Source organism: Ursus arctos, unplaced genomic scaffold, assembly GCF_023065955.2.
Source record: "Ursus arctos isolate Adak ecotype North America unplaced genomic scaffold, UrsArc2.0 scaffold_5, whole genome shotgun sequence".
Taxonomy (NCBI): domain Eukaryota; kingdom Metazoa; phylum Chordata; class Mammalia; order Carnivora; family Ursidae; genus Ursus; species Ursus arctos.
The window spans coordinates 17,718,228-17,733,635 of NW_026623067.1; the positions used below are offsets into that span (position 1 = coordinate 17,718,228).

General features: G+C 48.9%; 1 protein-coding gene across 3 annotated transcripts in view; it reads right to left on the reverse strand.

Moving 5' to 3' along the window:
- Window positions 1–10,002: 10,002 nt before the first annotated feature.
- SEMA6A (semaphorin 6A) overlaps window positions 10,003–15,408 on the reverse strand; it is a 128,061-nt gene continuing 122,655 nt past the window's right edge. For all 3 annotated transcript variants that reach the window (XM_026507799.4, XM_026507803.4, XM_057307033.1), the window contains one exon: window positions 10,003–14,230. In XM_026507799.4, the coding sequence (XP_026363584.1) occupies window positions 13,032–14,230 (1,199 nt within the window). In that variant the 3' untranslated portion in view covers window positions 10,003–13,031. The remainder of the gene's footprint in view (window positions 14,231–15,408) is intronic.

Genomic DNA, 15,408 nt, shown 5'->3' on the forward strand with positions numbered 1-15,408 from the left:
GATTGGGCACTCAATTAACGAAAGGACACTCGGGCTGCTGGGTCTGTGGGAGCTTTTCTACCCTTCTCGCTCCCACTGCGGGAAGAGGGAGAGGCAGATATTAAATACCGTTCAAAAAAAAAAAAAAAGTGAAGAGGAGTCCTGGTCCTTGAACTACCTCTAACAGATATCGTGTTACAATTTTTCGGGGTTTCCTAGGAAACCAGTTCCGTGTAAAAACGTATTCTTTGTCTTCTGCTCTTTGCAAAATTGTTTGAACCATCATATCTCGTAAAAGGTTGCTTTACAGGCAATTTGAACAGCATTTAAAAAAAAAAAAGCTTAATCTGCAGTTTGCTGCACCAGTGAAGACGATACACCTTTATCGGAGGCTTGAATGCTTGATTGTATTTGCTTAAAATGGATAAGATTATGCCATTATTTCTGAAGCATCTGTGAAATCAAAACTTGTTGTCTTTTCCCCCCTCCAAATCATGAGTCTCCCCCCCCCCAACACACCCAAGTCGCACTAAAATATCTCCTAAAATAGTTTTAGGAGATTCTTATCAGCATTTACATAGCAGAGAATCAGAGAAGGGAGAAATACCCCCCCCCCCATATTCAGCACACATGTGCATGGTCTTCAGAGCGGATGTGCTTGTGTATCCCCAGTGTCACCTCCCACCAGATCAGAATCCGCCAAGGCCCTTTCCGCTGCCGTGGGGCAGCTCTGATGTACAGCCCACTATCCTTGCGTATGCAGTTGTGATGCTTTGCAAACGATGGGGGTACTTGAAAGTGCACTGGGCTGGGCAATCTCATGAGGGGCAAGGGTTTAGGGTATTGGAAAGTTTGATTGTTTTTAGCACTTGACATTTCAGCTCCTAGCTTTTATGTCCTATGTGAAAAGTCCCCAGTAAACAGGACGAGAGTGTCCGCAGTACTGACACCGATGTGCACCTCTGGAATATTTGGGGGACGGGCTGCACATTGCCATCCGGGTTGTTGGAAGTGTCGCTAAGGGATTAGTCTGACTCCCATCCTTGGCGTCATTAATCATGTAGTTCCCTATGGGGTTGGTTGTCTCTTGGTTTCTCATAGGCACTCTTTGTCATGTTGAAAAAGCATCCCCTAGCCCACCTCGCCTAATAAGACCCAAGAAGATTAAAAGCACTGGATATGGGTTCACCCAAATATACACCCTGGGTCCACCAATTACTAGCTCTGTGAATGTGGGAAAGTTCTTTAATTTCTCTGTGCTTCAGACGCCTTATCTTTCAAATGCACATAACAAAGGGTAGGGTTCTCTTAAAATTAAATGAGCTAATGTTGGGGAAACACATAACCTGCTTCTGGGTATCCAGTGGTGAGCGTGGGGTCCATGCTATGGCTATCGTGACAAGCACGGCAGGGAGTGTGGGGTCCACGCTGTGGCTATCGTGACAAGCATGGTGGTGAGCGTGGGGTCCACGCTGTGGCTATCGCGACAAGCATGGTGGTGAGCGTGGGGTCCACGCTGTGGCTATCGCGACAAGCATGGTGGTGAGCGTGGGGTCCACGCTGTGGCTATCGCGACAAGCATGGTGGTGAGCGTGGGGTCCACGCTGTGGCTATCGCGACAAGCATGGTGGTGAGCGTGGGGTCCACGCTGTGGCTATCGCGACAAGCATGGTGGTGAGCGTGGGGTCCACGCTGTGGCTATCGCGACAAGCATGGTGGTGAGCGTGGGGTCCACGCTGTGGCTATCGTGACAAGCATGGTGGTGAGCGTGGGGTCCACGCTGTGGCTATCGTGACAAGCATGGTGGTGAGCGTGGGGTCCACGCTGTGGCTATCGTGACAAGCATGGTGGTGAGGGTGGGGTCCACGCTGTGGCTATCGTGACAAGCATGGTGGTGAGCGTGGGGTCCACGCTGTGGCTATCGTGACAAGCATGGCAGTAATTTTGTTTCTGTGAGGGTGTGTGTGGAGGTTCCACACCTACTATCTTATGTCTGATGATGAACTTCATTTACCAAGTGATCTGTTGTGCACCTGCAATTTTTCTGGCTCACTGTAGATTGTGGACTTATAACGGTTTAAATATATATATATATATATATGTAGTTCCTGCCCTTGATGTGCTAACAGTCGAACGGAGAAGCAAATCTTTCCAAGGTAGTACGTATTAGAGACCTTTATGCATGAGGTCCTTTGGAGGAGGAGGGAAGGGGAGCCCCGTACTGCCTGGGAGCTCAGGGAAGGCTTGCTGCAGGCAGAGTACCTAAACCAGGTGTTGATATAGCACACGCATTGGCTGATTGAATTTTGTTTTTGTAAACGTGTGTATATGCATCTATGCACACATATACATGTCTACAACATGCACACACCGTGCAGTGAGATCGATGTGTTCTTCTGTGTGCAGAATGTGGCAGGCTGCTGATTTCCTAAGGATCCGTTCCCCCTCCTGTTTCTAAAGTACTACACGGGGACGCCTGGGTGGCTCCGCCAGTTAAACGTCTGCCTTTGGCTCAGGTCATGATCCCAGGGTCCTGGGATTGAGCCCCGCATGGGATCCCTGCTCAGGAGGGAGTCTGCTTCTCCCTCTGCCTCTGCTGCTCCCCCTGCTTGTGCTCTCTCTGTCAAATAAATAAATAACATCTAGAAAGAAAGAAAGAAAGAAAGAAAGAAAGAAAGAAAGAAAGAAAGAAAGAAAGAAAAAGAGAAAGAGAAAGAAAGAGAAAGAAAAAGAAGGAAAGAAAAAAAGAAAAGAAAAGGAAAGGAAGAAAGAAAGAAGGAAAGAAAGAAATGTCCAAGCTCTGGGGACAGGAGACAGGGATAGGCTTGGGACTAAGTGAGCAGTACTCCCATCCAGGCCAGCTCCAGCTGAGATTGGAGTCGCACTGGGCTCAGACAGGGCAATGATAGAGATGTGTGCAGGGAGAAAGGCTGTGAGTGTATCAGCAGAAGGAGCAAGTCACCAAGCAGGTAGGCGATCCAAGGACACCTGGCATCATGGACAAAGAGGGTGACTCACCTTACAGTTCTGTTCTTTGCAGCACATACTGGGGTCCATTCTGGAGGCCAGAGAGTCCGGCCCAGAGGGAATAGTTCAGGCTGAGCAGATAGGAAGAGTCCTAGGTAGCCGGGGGAGGCCCAATTCAGTGAGGGCGCCCCCTGATCTCCCCAGGCCTGGCATCAGGGAAGGGGGGAGGAGAGAGGCACTCTGGTGTGTAGAGGCCCCCAGGCCTCCGTGCAGGCATCGTGTGCCTGAGGGGGCTACACGTGTGACAAAGAGCCAGAGTCTATCGGGCCAAGCAGGACTTTTGTTTAACCAGGTCAGGCTGGCTGCTTTCGTTGGTAGATAAGGAGTATTTAGGGGAGAGGAAAAAAAGAGACATTTTCATTATCAGCAGGATGGGGAGGCAAAGTCATTTATTTAATTTGAAGATTTCGCAGACCGGGATGTAGGTTTTGAATGCCAAGTTGGAGAAGAAGGTCACAGTGGGATTTCGAGTTTTGCAAGCCCCTGTAAACACTCACCTCGTATGACTTTTCCACACTCCTGTGAGGTACTTAGGGCAGCCGTGATTTAAATGGACTTCGCAGATGGAGAAAACGAAACGGAGAGAGTTTAAAAGACCGCCCCCAGAAATGCAGAGGCCAGCTCGGACGGGGAAGCCAGGCTCACAGACTCACAGTGTGTGTGCTTCTTTCTAAGCTCCTTTGTCTGGCGAGAAGCAAAAACTCCAAGGTGCCAGATGAGGGACAGCTATTCCTGGCAGCCTCTGGGGGCTGGCCTTTGGGGGGGGGGGGCTGGTCTTGGGACATGTCCCCCTCATGACACCACCCCCACTGAGCCCCGTTCTTCCCTGGGCTCAGGCCTTTCTGCTGCTCTGGCCAAGTAATTAGAGAGGATCTTTCTGGGTCACTCTTTCCTGAGGACAAAACAAGCCCTTTGGTTTCTCGATTAGAAAGCTCAACAGAGGGGCGCCTGGGTAACGCAGTCGTTGAGCGTCTGCCTTTGGCTCAGGGCGTGATTCCGGCGTTCCGGGATCGAGTCCCACATCGGGCTCCTCTGCTGGGAGCCTGCTTCTTCCTCTCCCGCTCCCCCTGCTTGTGTTCCCTCTCTCACTGGCTGTCTCTCTGTCACATAAATAAATAAATAAAAAAAAAAAAGAAAGCTCAACAGATTGAGTGACAAGGAAAAGTTTTTGATCTCGCTGTTATAGTCACCTAATTAAAACAAGATGCAGATGCTCCAACACCTAGTAATTTTCACCTCACTTACTTTGGATCCAATTACAGCCCTTCCCTACTGACTTACACTGTTTAAATTACAGAGTCAGAAGGAAATACGACTATTTACCTATTTCTATTCGTACATATAAGTCTAACACATTATCTTCTTCTCTCCAAGCAAGAAATGTCATCACAGGTCTTCTCTTCACCCTGGAAACAGAGGGGGATAAATCTCGGGTCTTAAATAACATTAAACACCAATGAGAACTTAAATCAGCCAACACCTATGTCAAACTTCAATAGACAGTTCTGTTTCCCCACACACAAAAAATGGATCCTTCCCCCCCAGGAGTGTTCTAGAAGGCAGGTCTTCAGCACGACGTTAGCATTTGGTGTTGTCCTGGGATGCGTGCTTTGGCATAGAAAACTTCCTTTTCCGAATCAATCGGTTATTGACCGGCACCCTTCAGATCGGGAAAATCACATCTTTCCAAAGGTTGCTACCTTTACTGAGTACGTAATTAAATAGGTAGCCCTGTGTAGCAGTTGGAATGACAGATATGTTTTATACCAGAGTGACCAAAGTTGGTGGCAACCAAGCCTTTGTCTTAGCTAAAATGCATTTTTGTGTTCTGGGAAAAGGCTTTGTGGGAACAGGGCTTCGAATGGCAAAGAAGCCAATGAACCCAACGGCAACCAACCAAGCAAGCAAAAGAGAACAGTGGACTTCTAAGAAGAACAGCCATTTTCCTCTCACGCTGAGTGGCATCTGTGTGAGGTTATCTGTCCCGGCGGCTGGTGGAAAATGCTGGCTTCTTCTCAGCGCTGTAGAATAGTTCTGCATTGTGACTGGCTGGGCCACACTGTCCCCTGTGCAACAGGGAGACCAGGTGCCCCATTGCAGAGAAGATGGTCCTGCCTCTTCTGCACCACGTGCCCTCACACCAAGTAGCTTGTTAATTCCGGGAGGGCCAGTCTGCGGCCATAGTGACATGCAGTATGGACAGTGATATGGAGGAGGAAGATAGGTCCCTAGGTAGAGGCAATCTCTATCTTCTGTCTCCTTCTGGGCGATTTTGCTAGCTCTCTCCCAAATTATCCCACCATTGACACCAGAGAGGAAGTCCCGGTGTTGAGTCTCTACTCTAAGTGGCCGATGGTAACCACGTGAAAAGACAACAGTGATATTTCTTACTTTCCTCTTCCTTCCACACTTCCTTTACCTCAGTCTTCTGTGAAGGGAAGGGTGAGCAAATTCTTTACTCTTGCAGGTGTAGGGCCTTTCTTCTCTGTTCCCAGCCAACCCTGTGTTCTCTTAGAAGCTTCTTAAACTTCTCTTGTGATGTGTGCAGCTTGAGTAGGATGAAGAAGCTATAAAAGCTGGCCTTTTATCCCCTTTTTTCCACTGAGGGTCTGTGTCACTGCCCCAGAAGTGGCAGGGTGCGTCTCTAGAAGGGAGGTCAACTGAATTTGGCTTCAGATCTCCCTTTTCCTGCTTTGTTGACAGTTCCTAATAACACTGCTGGCATCAGGACTTTGCAGACGCAGGAAGGAAGAGATGTGTTCTTTAATGATGGAAAAATCTTAGAGCACAATGCCCTTAAAATAGAACATGTGTGCCTAGCCTTTATTTCGAGGCCTTTATATTGTTGTAATCGTCTCTCCTGGGAAATGCTGTGGGAGGCTTTTCCCCTTTGGTGAAGCAGAATGCTGGTGTAACCTGAGGTGTTCCCGAGAGGGCTCAGGGGGTGATGTCAGCACACAGGTTTTTGAAACATTACTACACTTTCATGGTGATCCGTGATCCAGTGGGTTCCTTCTCTCCAAATCCCAATCTCTGTAAAACGAGGACGATCCTACGTGGGCTGACCCACCACTCCAGAAAGCTGTGATGAGGACCAAGCCATATCACGGACAAGATTAGGTCTGCCAACTGTAAGATGCCACTTAGGTAAATTGTCATTGTGCTGACCATCGGAAGCCCTGCCTCTTTTGGGTGGTACCACTCCACTTTTCATTTCTTTGAAATAAACCTTAGCCCTACTGTTGAAATTCATGCTTTCGCACTATGTGTGCAAAATGTTCAGTATCCACACCGGAGAACTGACACAAGGGTTGCCAAGGCCGGCTCATGTCCTTACCAAGCCCATAACACCGTGAGGGCAGCTGTCATGATGAACAAGAGAAAAGAGAGTGATGGGCTCTCACACAGATTTTCCATCATCTGGCTCATCCTAGGAACCCCGTGGGAAGCCCACCTGAATTTCTTTCATGTTGGTTTCCTGCCACTTGGTATTGTGCCCAGTGTCACCTTCCTCTATTTTTTCTGGCTGAAAATAGTCAATGAAAAATGCTGATTTCATGGTTACCTATTTTTCCCCTTCATTAGTGTCCCCTTATTTGGACCATTATCGCAGCCCATTAGCGGGACCAATGACTTGCTCTAGGGATGATGTTAATGATTCTCAAGAGAATCTTCTATGTGAAAGTGATTAGAAGAATAAGAAAGTGGCTGGCCACCTGAGTTTACTGTCAACGGAGGCGAGAGGGGCCCGTGTCCAGGCTCCTCTGTGAAGTCTTGGCTTCCATTCCTGAGGCTGTCGTTCGTCAGTTTATTTTTGACCAGAACATGCTCAGGTGGAACCCAAGGTTTACCAGGAAAAGGGGTGAAGAGACCTTCTAAAGGGTCCACCTTCCACAAACAAGGGTTCTGACCTCTGTGACGTTTTGGGTATTAGACCCAAGAGAAAAAATCCTCGTGTTAAGCATTTGTGTGTGCATGTGTGTGTGGACGTGTTTGCAGAGGGGGCTGGGGAACTCCCCACCACTCAGCTGCCTCTCCGGATTTGCTCAAATTTCATTTCCATTTGCTAGAGGGGCATCTGCACATTTTTCTGCCCAGCCACGTTTAATGCACATCAGCGTGGCCCAGCAGTCTGTGGAGGTCAACCGCCCCCCACCTCCAGGCATCCCCGGGGGGTTAGAGCTAAGGATACACAATACTCTAAATGGAATATTGAAGATCCCCATCTGTCTGGCAGTCCCGATCAATAAATGGGAGCCCTTCCTTCCCAATTCTGTGCAAGAGACACGTCACCACGTGGGTTTAAGACAAGCGTGAGATGGGGCTTTCTAGGGGTTACTGAGTGCGAGCACCCAGCTGTCACAGTGCTCAGCTGGGACGAGGATTATGCTCTTAATCACGTTATTTTGTTACGGAGGCGTTCTTTGAAATTCCCCTCGCCCCCTTCCCTCAAGCAAAAACATACCAGTGCCTGACATTATAGGGGCCTTCTAGATTCTTCTATGCTCACTTGCTGAATGCCTTTTTTTGAAAGAGCTTTTGTTCGGGTAGTTTCAAATGTAGGCACTGTGGTTCTGGGACCACGCTTTGTGTGGCTTCTGCCAAATTGTAAGGCTGAACAATGAGACCTGTTTCGGTTTACTTGACACGGCACTTAAGGAAAGCGGGCAGGTCTCAGATGCCAGCTGTGGCCCCCTAGAACGCCTAGCCCGTTGGCTGTATTGGGACAGCCGCTCCTTGGGGCCAACAGTCTAACACCCCCTCCCCCCCAGCAGAAACCGCTAAGCCTGCAAGCAGCAAGCATGCGAGCGAGCAAACACAGCAGTGAGAAACTGGGTTATCTGGGGGCACTTCTTGAGTCTGAGCAAGGACATCCCAGGGGCCCCAGCGAAAATGCCGGCTGCACCTGTTCAGTTCTCGTCATCCCTTCGCCAGACTGGAACAAAGCTGATTGCAGCCAGAGCCACCATAGCGGGTATCAGGTTGCAATGCAGGGAGTGTGGGGCTTCCAAACAGTCTGATTCTAGCTTCTAGCTCCAGCCCGGCCCCGCAACTCAGCCCAGAGGAAGGCATTGCGGATGCCCCACCAGGGAAGGGGGAGGCCTGTACTAAGGGCTGGGGGAGGGCTGGCTAGGGGTTTGGGAGGATGGGTGGGGTAGGGGGGTGTGGTGAGGTCTTCCTGGCTAGTCCTGCTCTAATGTTGCAAATGAATGGGGGTAAGAGACAATGAATTTGTTCTTGGAAGAGCTACTCTACCACCCGCTCTGGCATCCTGGGCAAATCCTTTCATTCAATGGATCTCAGCTTCCCCATTAAAAAAATAAATAAATTCAGACGAGCTGTCGGCCATTCTTTCAGTTTTGTATGTGGCTGGAGCGGGCAGGGCAAACCGGTAGGTCACATAAGGAGAAGGAAGATCTTCGGTTTGGCAAAAGGAGGGATGGTCACAGAACTGTTTCGGTTCTGTTTCCTCAAGAATCTGAAATGAGACATGGCGTTTTTGCTGGCGGGGTTCCTACCTACTTGGCATGCCGTTTGGCACAGTGCCCCGCGGCCCCCAGCCTTTCTCGGGACCAATCCATTTTCCACATTGCAGCCAGGTAGCTTTCTGCAGCACAAACACGGGTCTGCTTCTTCATCTCCTCCGAAGGCTCTTGGCTGCCCATCCGCTGAAATCCTAGCACATGGTGACCAGGCCCCTCTCGGTCTCTGCTTCCCCATCCTGGCTTCCAGCAGGTTCTCTCAAAGACCCGGCTCAAGGCCCGATAAACCTTTTGTCTCCCAGTCAGCGTGCACCTGGCAACTTTGTACATGTCATCCCTCGTGCTCGATCTAGCTGTCCAGAGAACTCATTCCCTAAAGAACCAGCTCGGGGGCGCCTGGCTGGGTCTGTCGGTTGAGGGTCTGACTCTTGATTTGGGCTCAGGTCATGATCTCAGGGTCCTGCGATCGAGCCCGGTGTGGGGCTCCGCACTCAGCGGGCAGTCTGCTTGAGGATTCTCTCTCCCTCCGCCCCTCCCTCTGTTCACGTGCTCTGTCACTCACAAATAAATTAATCTTAAAAATAAAAAGAAAAAGAAAAAAGAAAGAACCCCCAACCTCTGGGCCACTCCGTCAGCACTTTGTTCTTCCTCCCGGTGGCAATTACAGTGAGCCTGCTTACAAGTGAGGAGCTAGGAACTATATTGTCGTCTACTTTGTGCCTGGCACACCTGGCCCTCTGAGTGTGATTCACAGAATGTAACTGGAAATGCCCAAAATGTAACTGGATCACTATAGGTGTGAACCGAGGCCCAGCCCGGAGCTTCCCACATGCAAACTGACCTAAAGCACTTACAAAAATGACTTCAGAAAGTCAAAAGCAAAATACTGTAGCCGAAGCCTTATTTAAATAACTTTAAAAAATACTCTAGAGGGGAAAACCTTCTCTAGGCATCTCGCAGTGCTAGTCTGCAAAATAACAGGGCTGCATCCCAATATACCTCCAACCGTGTCTTCTGGGTTACGAGAGAGAAATGCTAACAAGGGGTAAAATCCAGCACCCTCCATCTTATTAATATGTAAAAAAGGCTGAAGTCACATCTGTGCAAGGATCTATTTTTAGTGGACCCTACGTACTAAAATCCTAGCCTTGATCTCTTAAACTATCAAGCCTACCATAAATGTTTGATGATGAACAAGCCCATAAAAAGAAAATGCATAAAATGAATAGAGGGAGTCAATGCGTGCCCTGCCTTTTAATTACCGGTGGCTTCTGCTATAACCTCGCTCCAGGCTGGGCGCAGGCAGAGAAAACGCATCCGTAATTTGGGTGGGGGGGTGAGGGGTAGGGGGTGGGCAGGGTGTGAGTACTGCAAACAAGCGGGTCTAACGACATTGTTATTTATGCTCTGGAAACCAGATAGAGATGGGGAAAGAGTAGAATCCAGCCCCAAAAGGGTGGGGTTCAAAAGAGAGAAAGTAAGAGATAAATAAAAGCATTCAGGACACAAACAATAATGTAGAACAGTCTTGTTTTATTACTTTTAAGTAATAAAGAGCCTTTTCCTTGCTTTTTTTTTTGTCTTTTTTTCCCTTTTTTTTCTTTTCTTTTTTTTCTGTTTTACAACATACATTAAGTCATGAATCAGATGTTAGGGGATGTGGAGATGGAAGGAAAGTTGGTGACATCACAATATTTTTACAACTTTACAACAAATATAAATCTGAGTTTGTTGCATCTACCAGTGTCTAGCAAGGGTGGAAAGCAAAGGCACACTCAGGTTTATGGACCCTCCCCCCACACGCAGTGGGGGAAAAAAAAAAAAAGAAAAGGGAAAAAAATACGTAAATGCTACAAACCAGCTCAATACATATGGGCATTTTAGGGAGAACACCGCAAGTGATGAGTTGTCCGAAGTTGGGGATGCGGGATGAAGTTTTGACACAGGTTTACGTAACACAGCTGAGGCAATGATGCCCACTCGTGGGGACACGAGAGTGGGTGCTGCCTGGTCAATACTCTCAGGGGTCAAGCTTCGGGGAGAAGGGAAAAAACAATGATCTCAGTTTCTAGAAAAGACTTCGCCGTTCCAGGGCACAGAGTTCACACGATGTGAACATTGATTCCGCTAACAAAACAGAATAAAAGCATAGCAACACAAAACAACAGAAACCTACCCCGAACGACAGCAAAAATGCAAGAGATGTTTGCAAGAACACGAAGCTAATGTGCGAGTCCTCGAGACACACCTAGGTCTCACTCTTGATCGCAGAGATACTTTTTCACCAGTCAACTCAAAACTGTCCCCAATAGTCTTTCTTTGAAAGTTTTTTTTTTTAAGACAAGACCAAACCCAGAAGATCAAACTGGAAATAAAAAGAGACAAAGAGGCCACCAAATATACTGTTTAACTGTTTAAAAACACAACCACCCCAAACAATGCTCACTGTTTACAGTATGTTGACAGTTCTTTTGTTCATGATAGAGTAAACAATAGTCCCCTCTGTGTGCTTGAGCTAATGAGAACCAAGGGGGGGAGAATACACACCCCGCCCCGCCCCCGTACAAACAATAACAACAAATGGATGAAGAAATGTGTTAAAAAATAAAAAAATCTTCTGCCCCAGTCAGTGTTTTTGCAGCATCCTTTGTGGTTGGCTTTGTACTTGGAGTTGCTCGTCCATCACAGCAGGAACCAGCCTGCCTGCATCTACTTCCACGTCATTTCTTTGTGTGCCCTGCACGTGCGTGCTGAGCCCATGGCTTGGAGGCACCTCCCAGGTGCCTGGCAACTGCACACAGCGTGTTCTCCAGCCAGTGGACCTGCGGAAATGAGGGCTGGGAGGTTAGTCCCTTCTCTGCTGGCCAATGAGAATATCACCATGTTGAAATGATCTGAGAATACCAGGGAAGCAGGGAGCTCTGGAGGGAGAAAGGGTATTGCCACCCACAACACTGGTGTCCATGCTTGGTAGCATGGCCAAAGGGTGGTTGGAGTTGGCACGACTAGAAGCAAGTGTGAATTGGAGGGTGTGCTGCCGCCTAGCTCTCCCAGGGGGCAGGCTTATAACCATCACCACCACAGCATTCTTCTTCCATCTGCTAGATGCTAATCTTCCAGAGGGCTGGAGTGGGGGGTGGGGGGGAGGGAGGGTCAAATAAATATCTGCATTTATTTCAAAAGGCAGGGGAAAGTTTATCATAACGACAGTTTACAAGTGTACACAACTCAGGGTGTAAGGCACAAATTTACATGTGGAAAAGAGGCTATTCACAGATGTAACCCCACGAAAAACCCGTGTGAGCAAACCATTAATTTATGCAAGGTAGCAGCCAGCATATTAATTAGTTCACGCCTTGAGTGGATTTTCTTTGCTGTCTCACATGCAAGGTGAAATGAGATGGGTATCACAAGCTGGTGCCTTCACAGAAAGTAGGAACCACTGACAAAGCCATGTTGGCAGCAGTGGGATGCGGGATGTGTCATTCTAGAAAGTTCCTCTCCCGCTTGCTTTAGAAGTTAGGATCTGGAAGGACTTTTAAACTAATTAATTTTTTGCATGTTATAGGCCAGAGACCTGACCAGCAAATTAGCTGGTTGATTTAAATAAATATTCCTCTCTCAACTTTTTCCTTTAGCTAGAGATCAGACAGTCCAAACACAAAGCTCAGAATTCCAGCTCCAGCTTATTCACTCAGTGAATTTATTGTAAAAATAAACTCAATTATTCCAGTTAATGGATTTCACGTTAAATAGTTTAACTTTCAAGGGGCTTTCTGAAGAGCTGTTCATAGGATGGTATGTGGAAGAGTCCTTTCCTTAAGGAAAAAAAGGGTGAACAATAAATAAAGAGTTACTTGCGTTAACGGTCACGTTATTTCATTAAAAGAGAAGAGCAGAAATCTATGACATCGTTGCCCAACATGGCATTAATCTGCTAATAACAGAAAGCTGTAACACTGGTGGGCATTTCACAGTATCTGCGCATAGTAAACTTCTGCCATTGTTAAAGTTCTGAGTTAGAATTATCAATGAATTCTTTATTTTTTCGTCTTTTTAATTTTCATGATTTTTAAAAATGTATTTGTGGTTTGCAGGTGGAACGCCCGCCCTGTCTGGCAGCGCCCCGTGCGGTCACGGCAAAACGTTGCAGTCATTGTTCACCTGCCTGTGTGGGTGTGGGTGTGAGTGGGCGCGCGTGCGCGGCCGCGCGCGCATGCGTGTGAAGGTGGGTGGGTGGGTATGTGCTTTTGGCTCATGTTTGTGATGATAATTTAAGTCTCTCGTGAGTCCGACCTGTTGCACGGTGTGAGGGGAGAGTGAAGTCAGAGAATGGAGGTGAGTCCCGCGTCGCAAACCTTCACCAAACCACGTGGCCCCATTTTCCAGAGTCCCCCCTGCGCCCCCGAGGGGGGGACCCAGCGTCCTCCGCTCCGCCGTGGCCATCTTGGTCTGGTGGGTACTCAGGCAGTGGAGGGCCTCGCCGAGCTGGGCGCGCCTGGCCTTTCCTGCTGGTTCGACACCTGACCCCTCCCCCTGGGATTATGTACACGCGTCATTGGGCTTCATGGATGTGGAAAGGGGGGCAAAGGAGGGTTTGGGGGGTACGTCCGGCTTTAGCGAGGGCGTGCGCTTCAGCCCCGACCTCGTCAGCGAGTTGTAGGCGTTGAGGCTGGGCTGCCGCGAAACAGTCACGGCCTGGCCGGAGGGCTGCGCGCCGTGCACCTGGATCGAGTCCACCCTCTGCGGGGCTGGGGGCGGGTTGTCTCCCCGGCCAAAGCTCTGGTTTCTGGACAGGTGGGAGGAATTGGAGCAGTTAGTATTGTTTCTTTTGAGAGTGGTGGCCTGGTGGCTTCTCGTGAGCGAGTTCGTGGGGTAGCTCCTCTTATAGTCAAGGCCGTAGGAGGAGGAGTGGTGCATTTCCAGCCGCTTGCTTAGGCCGTTCTGTGACAGAGAGGCTCCGGGAGGGCCCAGGGAGGCCTCCCGCTGGGGGACTTTGGGGGGCAGGCTGTCCAGGTTCTCCACCAGGTTCACCCCGTGGTTGGGACTCTTGCTGCTGAGATGCTCCTTGATGGTCTTATACTCCAGGGTGGCCGCCTGGTCCTCCAGCGCCATCTGGGCCACCTCGCTCATTTTGGGCTGGTCCACGTACTCGTGCTGGTAGCCCTGCTGCGTGATGGGCAGGACCACCACGCTGGGGATGTGGCTGGGGGAGGCCCGCAGGGGCAGGTCCGTGGGGATCACTGGGGAGCCCATGGGGGGCATGTCCTTGGTGCAGGCATTGATGAGGTTCTGGTTCCTCTCCCACTCGCGGCTGCCGCGGCTGGGCTTCCGCTTCTGCTGCAGCGTCGGGGTGGACTCCGGGGTGGGCAAGGCCGCCAGGTCTAAGTGGTGCTGATCAGCCTTGATGAGCATCTTGGCCGTGTTGCCGGGTGTGGCGAGCTTGCCATTGTGCATGAGTGGCGTGAGGATGGCCTCCGGCTTCGGGTCTTTGGACTGGGTGTCCCCAAAGAGGCCGCTGAGCTTGGTGACGCTGCTCATGGAGCCCCGGCGCGAGTGGGTGAGCTCCTTCTCTTTGCGCTGCACCGCGGACATGTCTTTGCGCCTGTGGTCGCAGACGCAATAGACGATGATGCCGGAGAAGACGGCCCCCATGACAAAAGCCAGAATGACCGCTATGGCCAAGAGGGTGACAGGGACGAGCTGGTCATGGCCTTTGAGGTAACTTTCCCGAATCACTCCTGCAATAGACATCGCATACGGTGTTAAGAAAAGAAAACACACCGTGGGGCTTATTTTTGTTTGGCGTTCACCCCGTTAATTAATAACAGTAATAAGTGACAATAGCACCTCTGCGTAACTTGTCTTGGGGCGCAGCTTGCCAAACATTAACTAATTAATCCTCTCCAAGCCGCCCCCCTCCCCTGCGAAATATGTAAACAGATTTCATTTGTTGCCTTCTTTGTGTTCTGAAAAAGTGCTTGTTCCCCTCTCTCAAGTATATGCTCTTTCTGCTTACTTCGGTCTTTGCAGTATGACAGTTTTCATTTCCAGAATTTCTCCCTCCTCCCCCTCCCCTTCATCATTTCTCAGTCTTCCCCTCAGAAAATTGGGGTAACGGAGATACTTGGAGTCGGGGGGGGGGGGAAGAGGCAACAAATTTATGCCCATTAAATGAACGAATGGCACAGCGCTCCAGGGTTCCCGGGTCTTCTCTGATGACTTCTTTGTGGGCACCATGGCCTCTATCTGGAGAAAAGCTATGTTTGCATTTCAGGCAACTGGAGGAAGGATCTGGTGTATCACTTATGGTGAAAGAAAATAGCTAAAGCTCACATTACCAATGTTTATGCTGATTTTGTATCATCCTTCCAAAAAAAAAAAAACCCCACAACTCATGCACACTCAATTTCAGGTAAATGTGCTGAATATTTGAACGAAGCTCTTCCCTTACTTGAACTGAAAGAATATTTAGAAAAAAAGACCATTTGGGGCCCTGGAGTGAGTTTGAGAAGTGTCAGGTCTCATTATTATGGCTAGAGTTTGCTGTCACGGTGAGATTCTTCAGCAGAGCTAATCTCTTCAATTTAATAAAAATTATGTGACTACACCCGTCAATAATCTTACAGTACATTAACCGAGATGCTGTGTTTCTGAAGAAAGTTGCCTTCCCTGTTCCTGCTTAATCAGCCACCAAGCTGAGAGACTTTAATCAAATGCAAACACTGAGGCTTTTATTTTTTAATACCAAGTGAGAATACACATCACAATTGTCAGATCTTAAGTGCTTGATGCGGTAGCTAAAAAATAAAATCTCAAATACCTCAATTCCTGCCTCTGGAGAGTGAAAGAACATGAATACGTTAGAGGCATTGCATGGGCTGAGGAAATGTAAACATTGTTCCTATTATGGAAATGA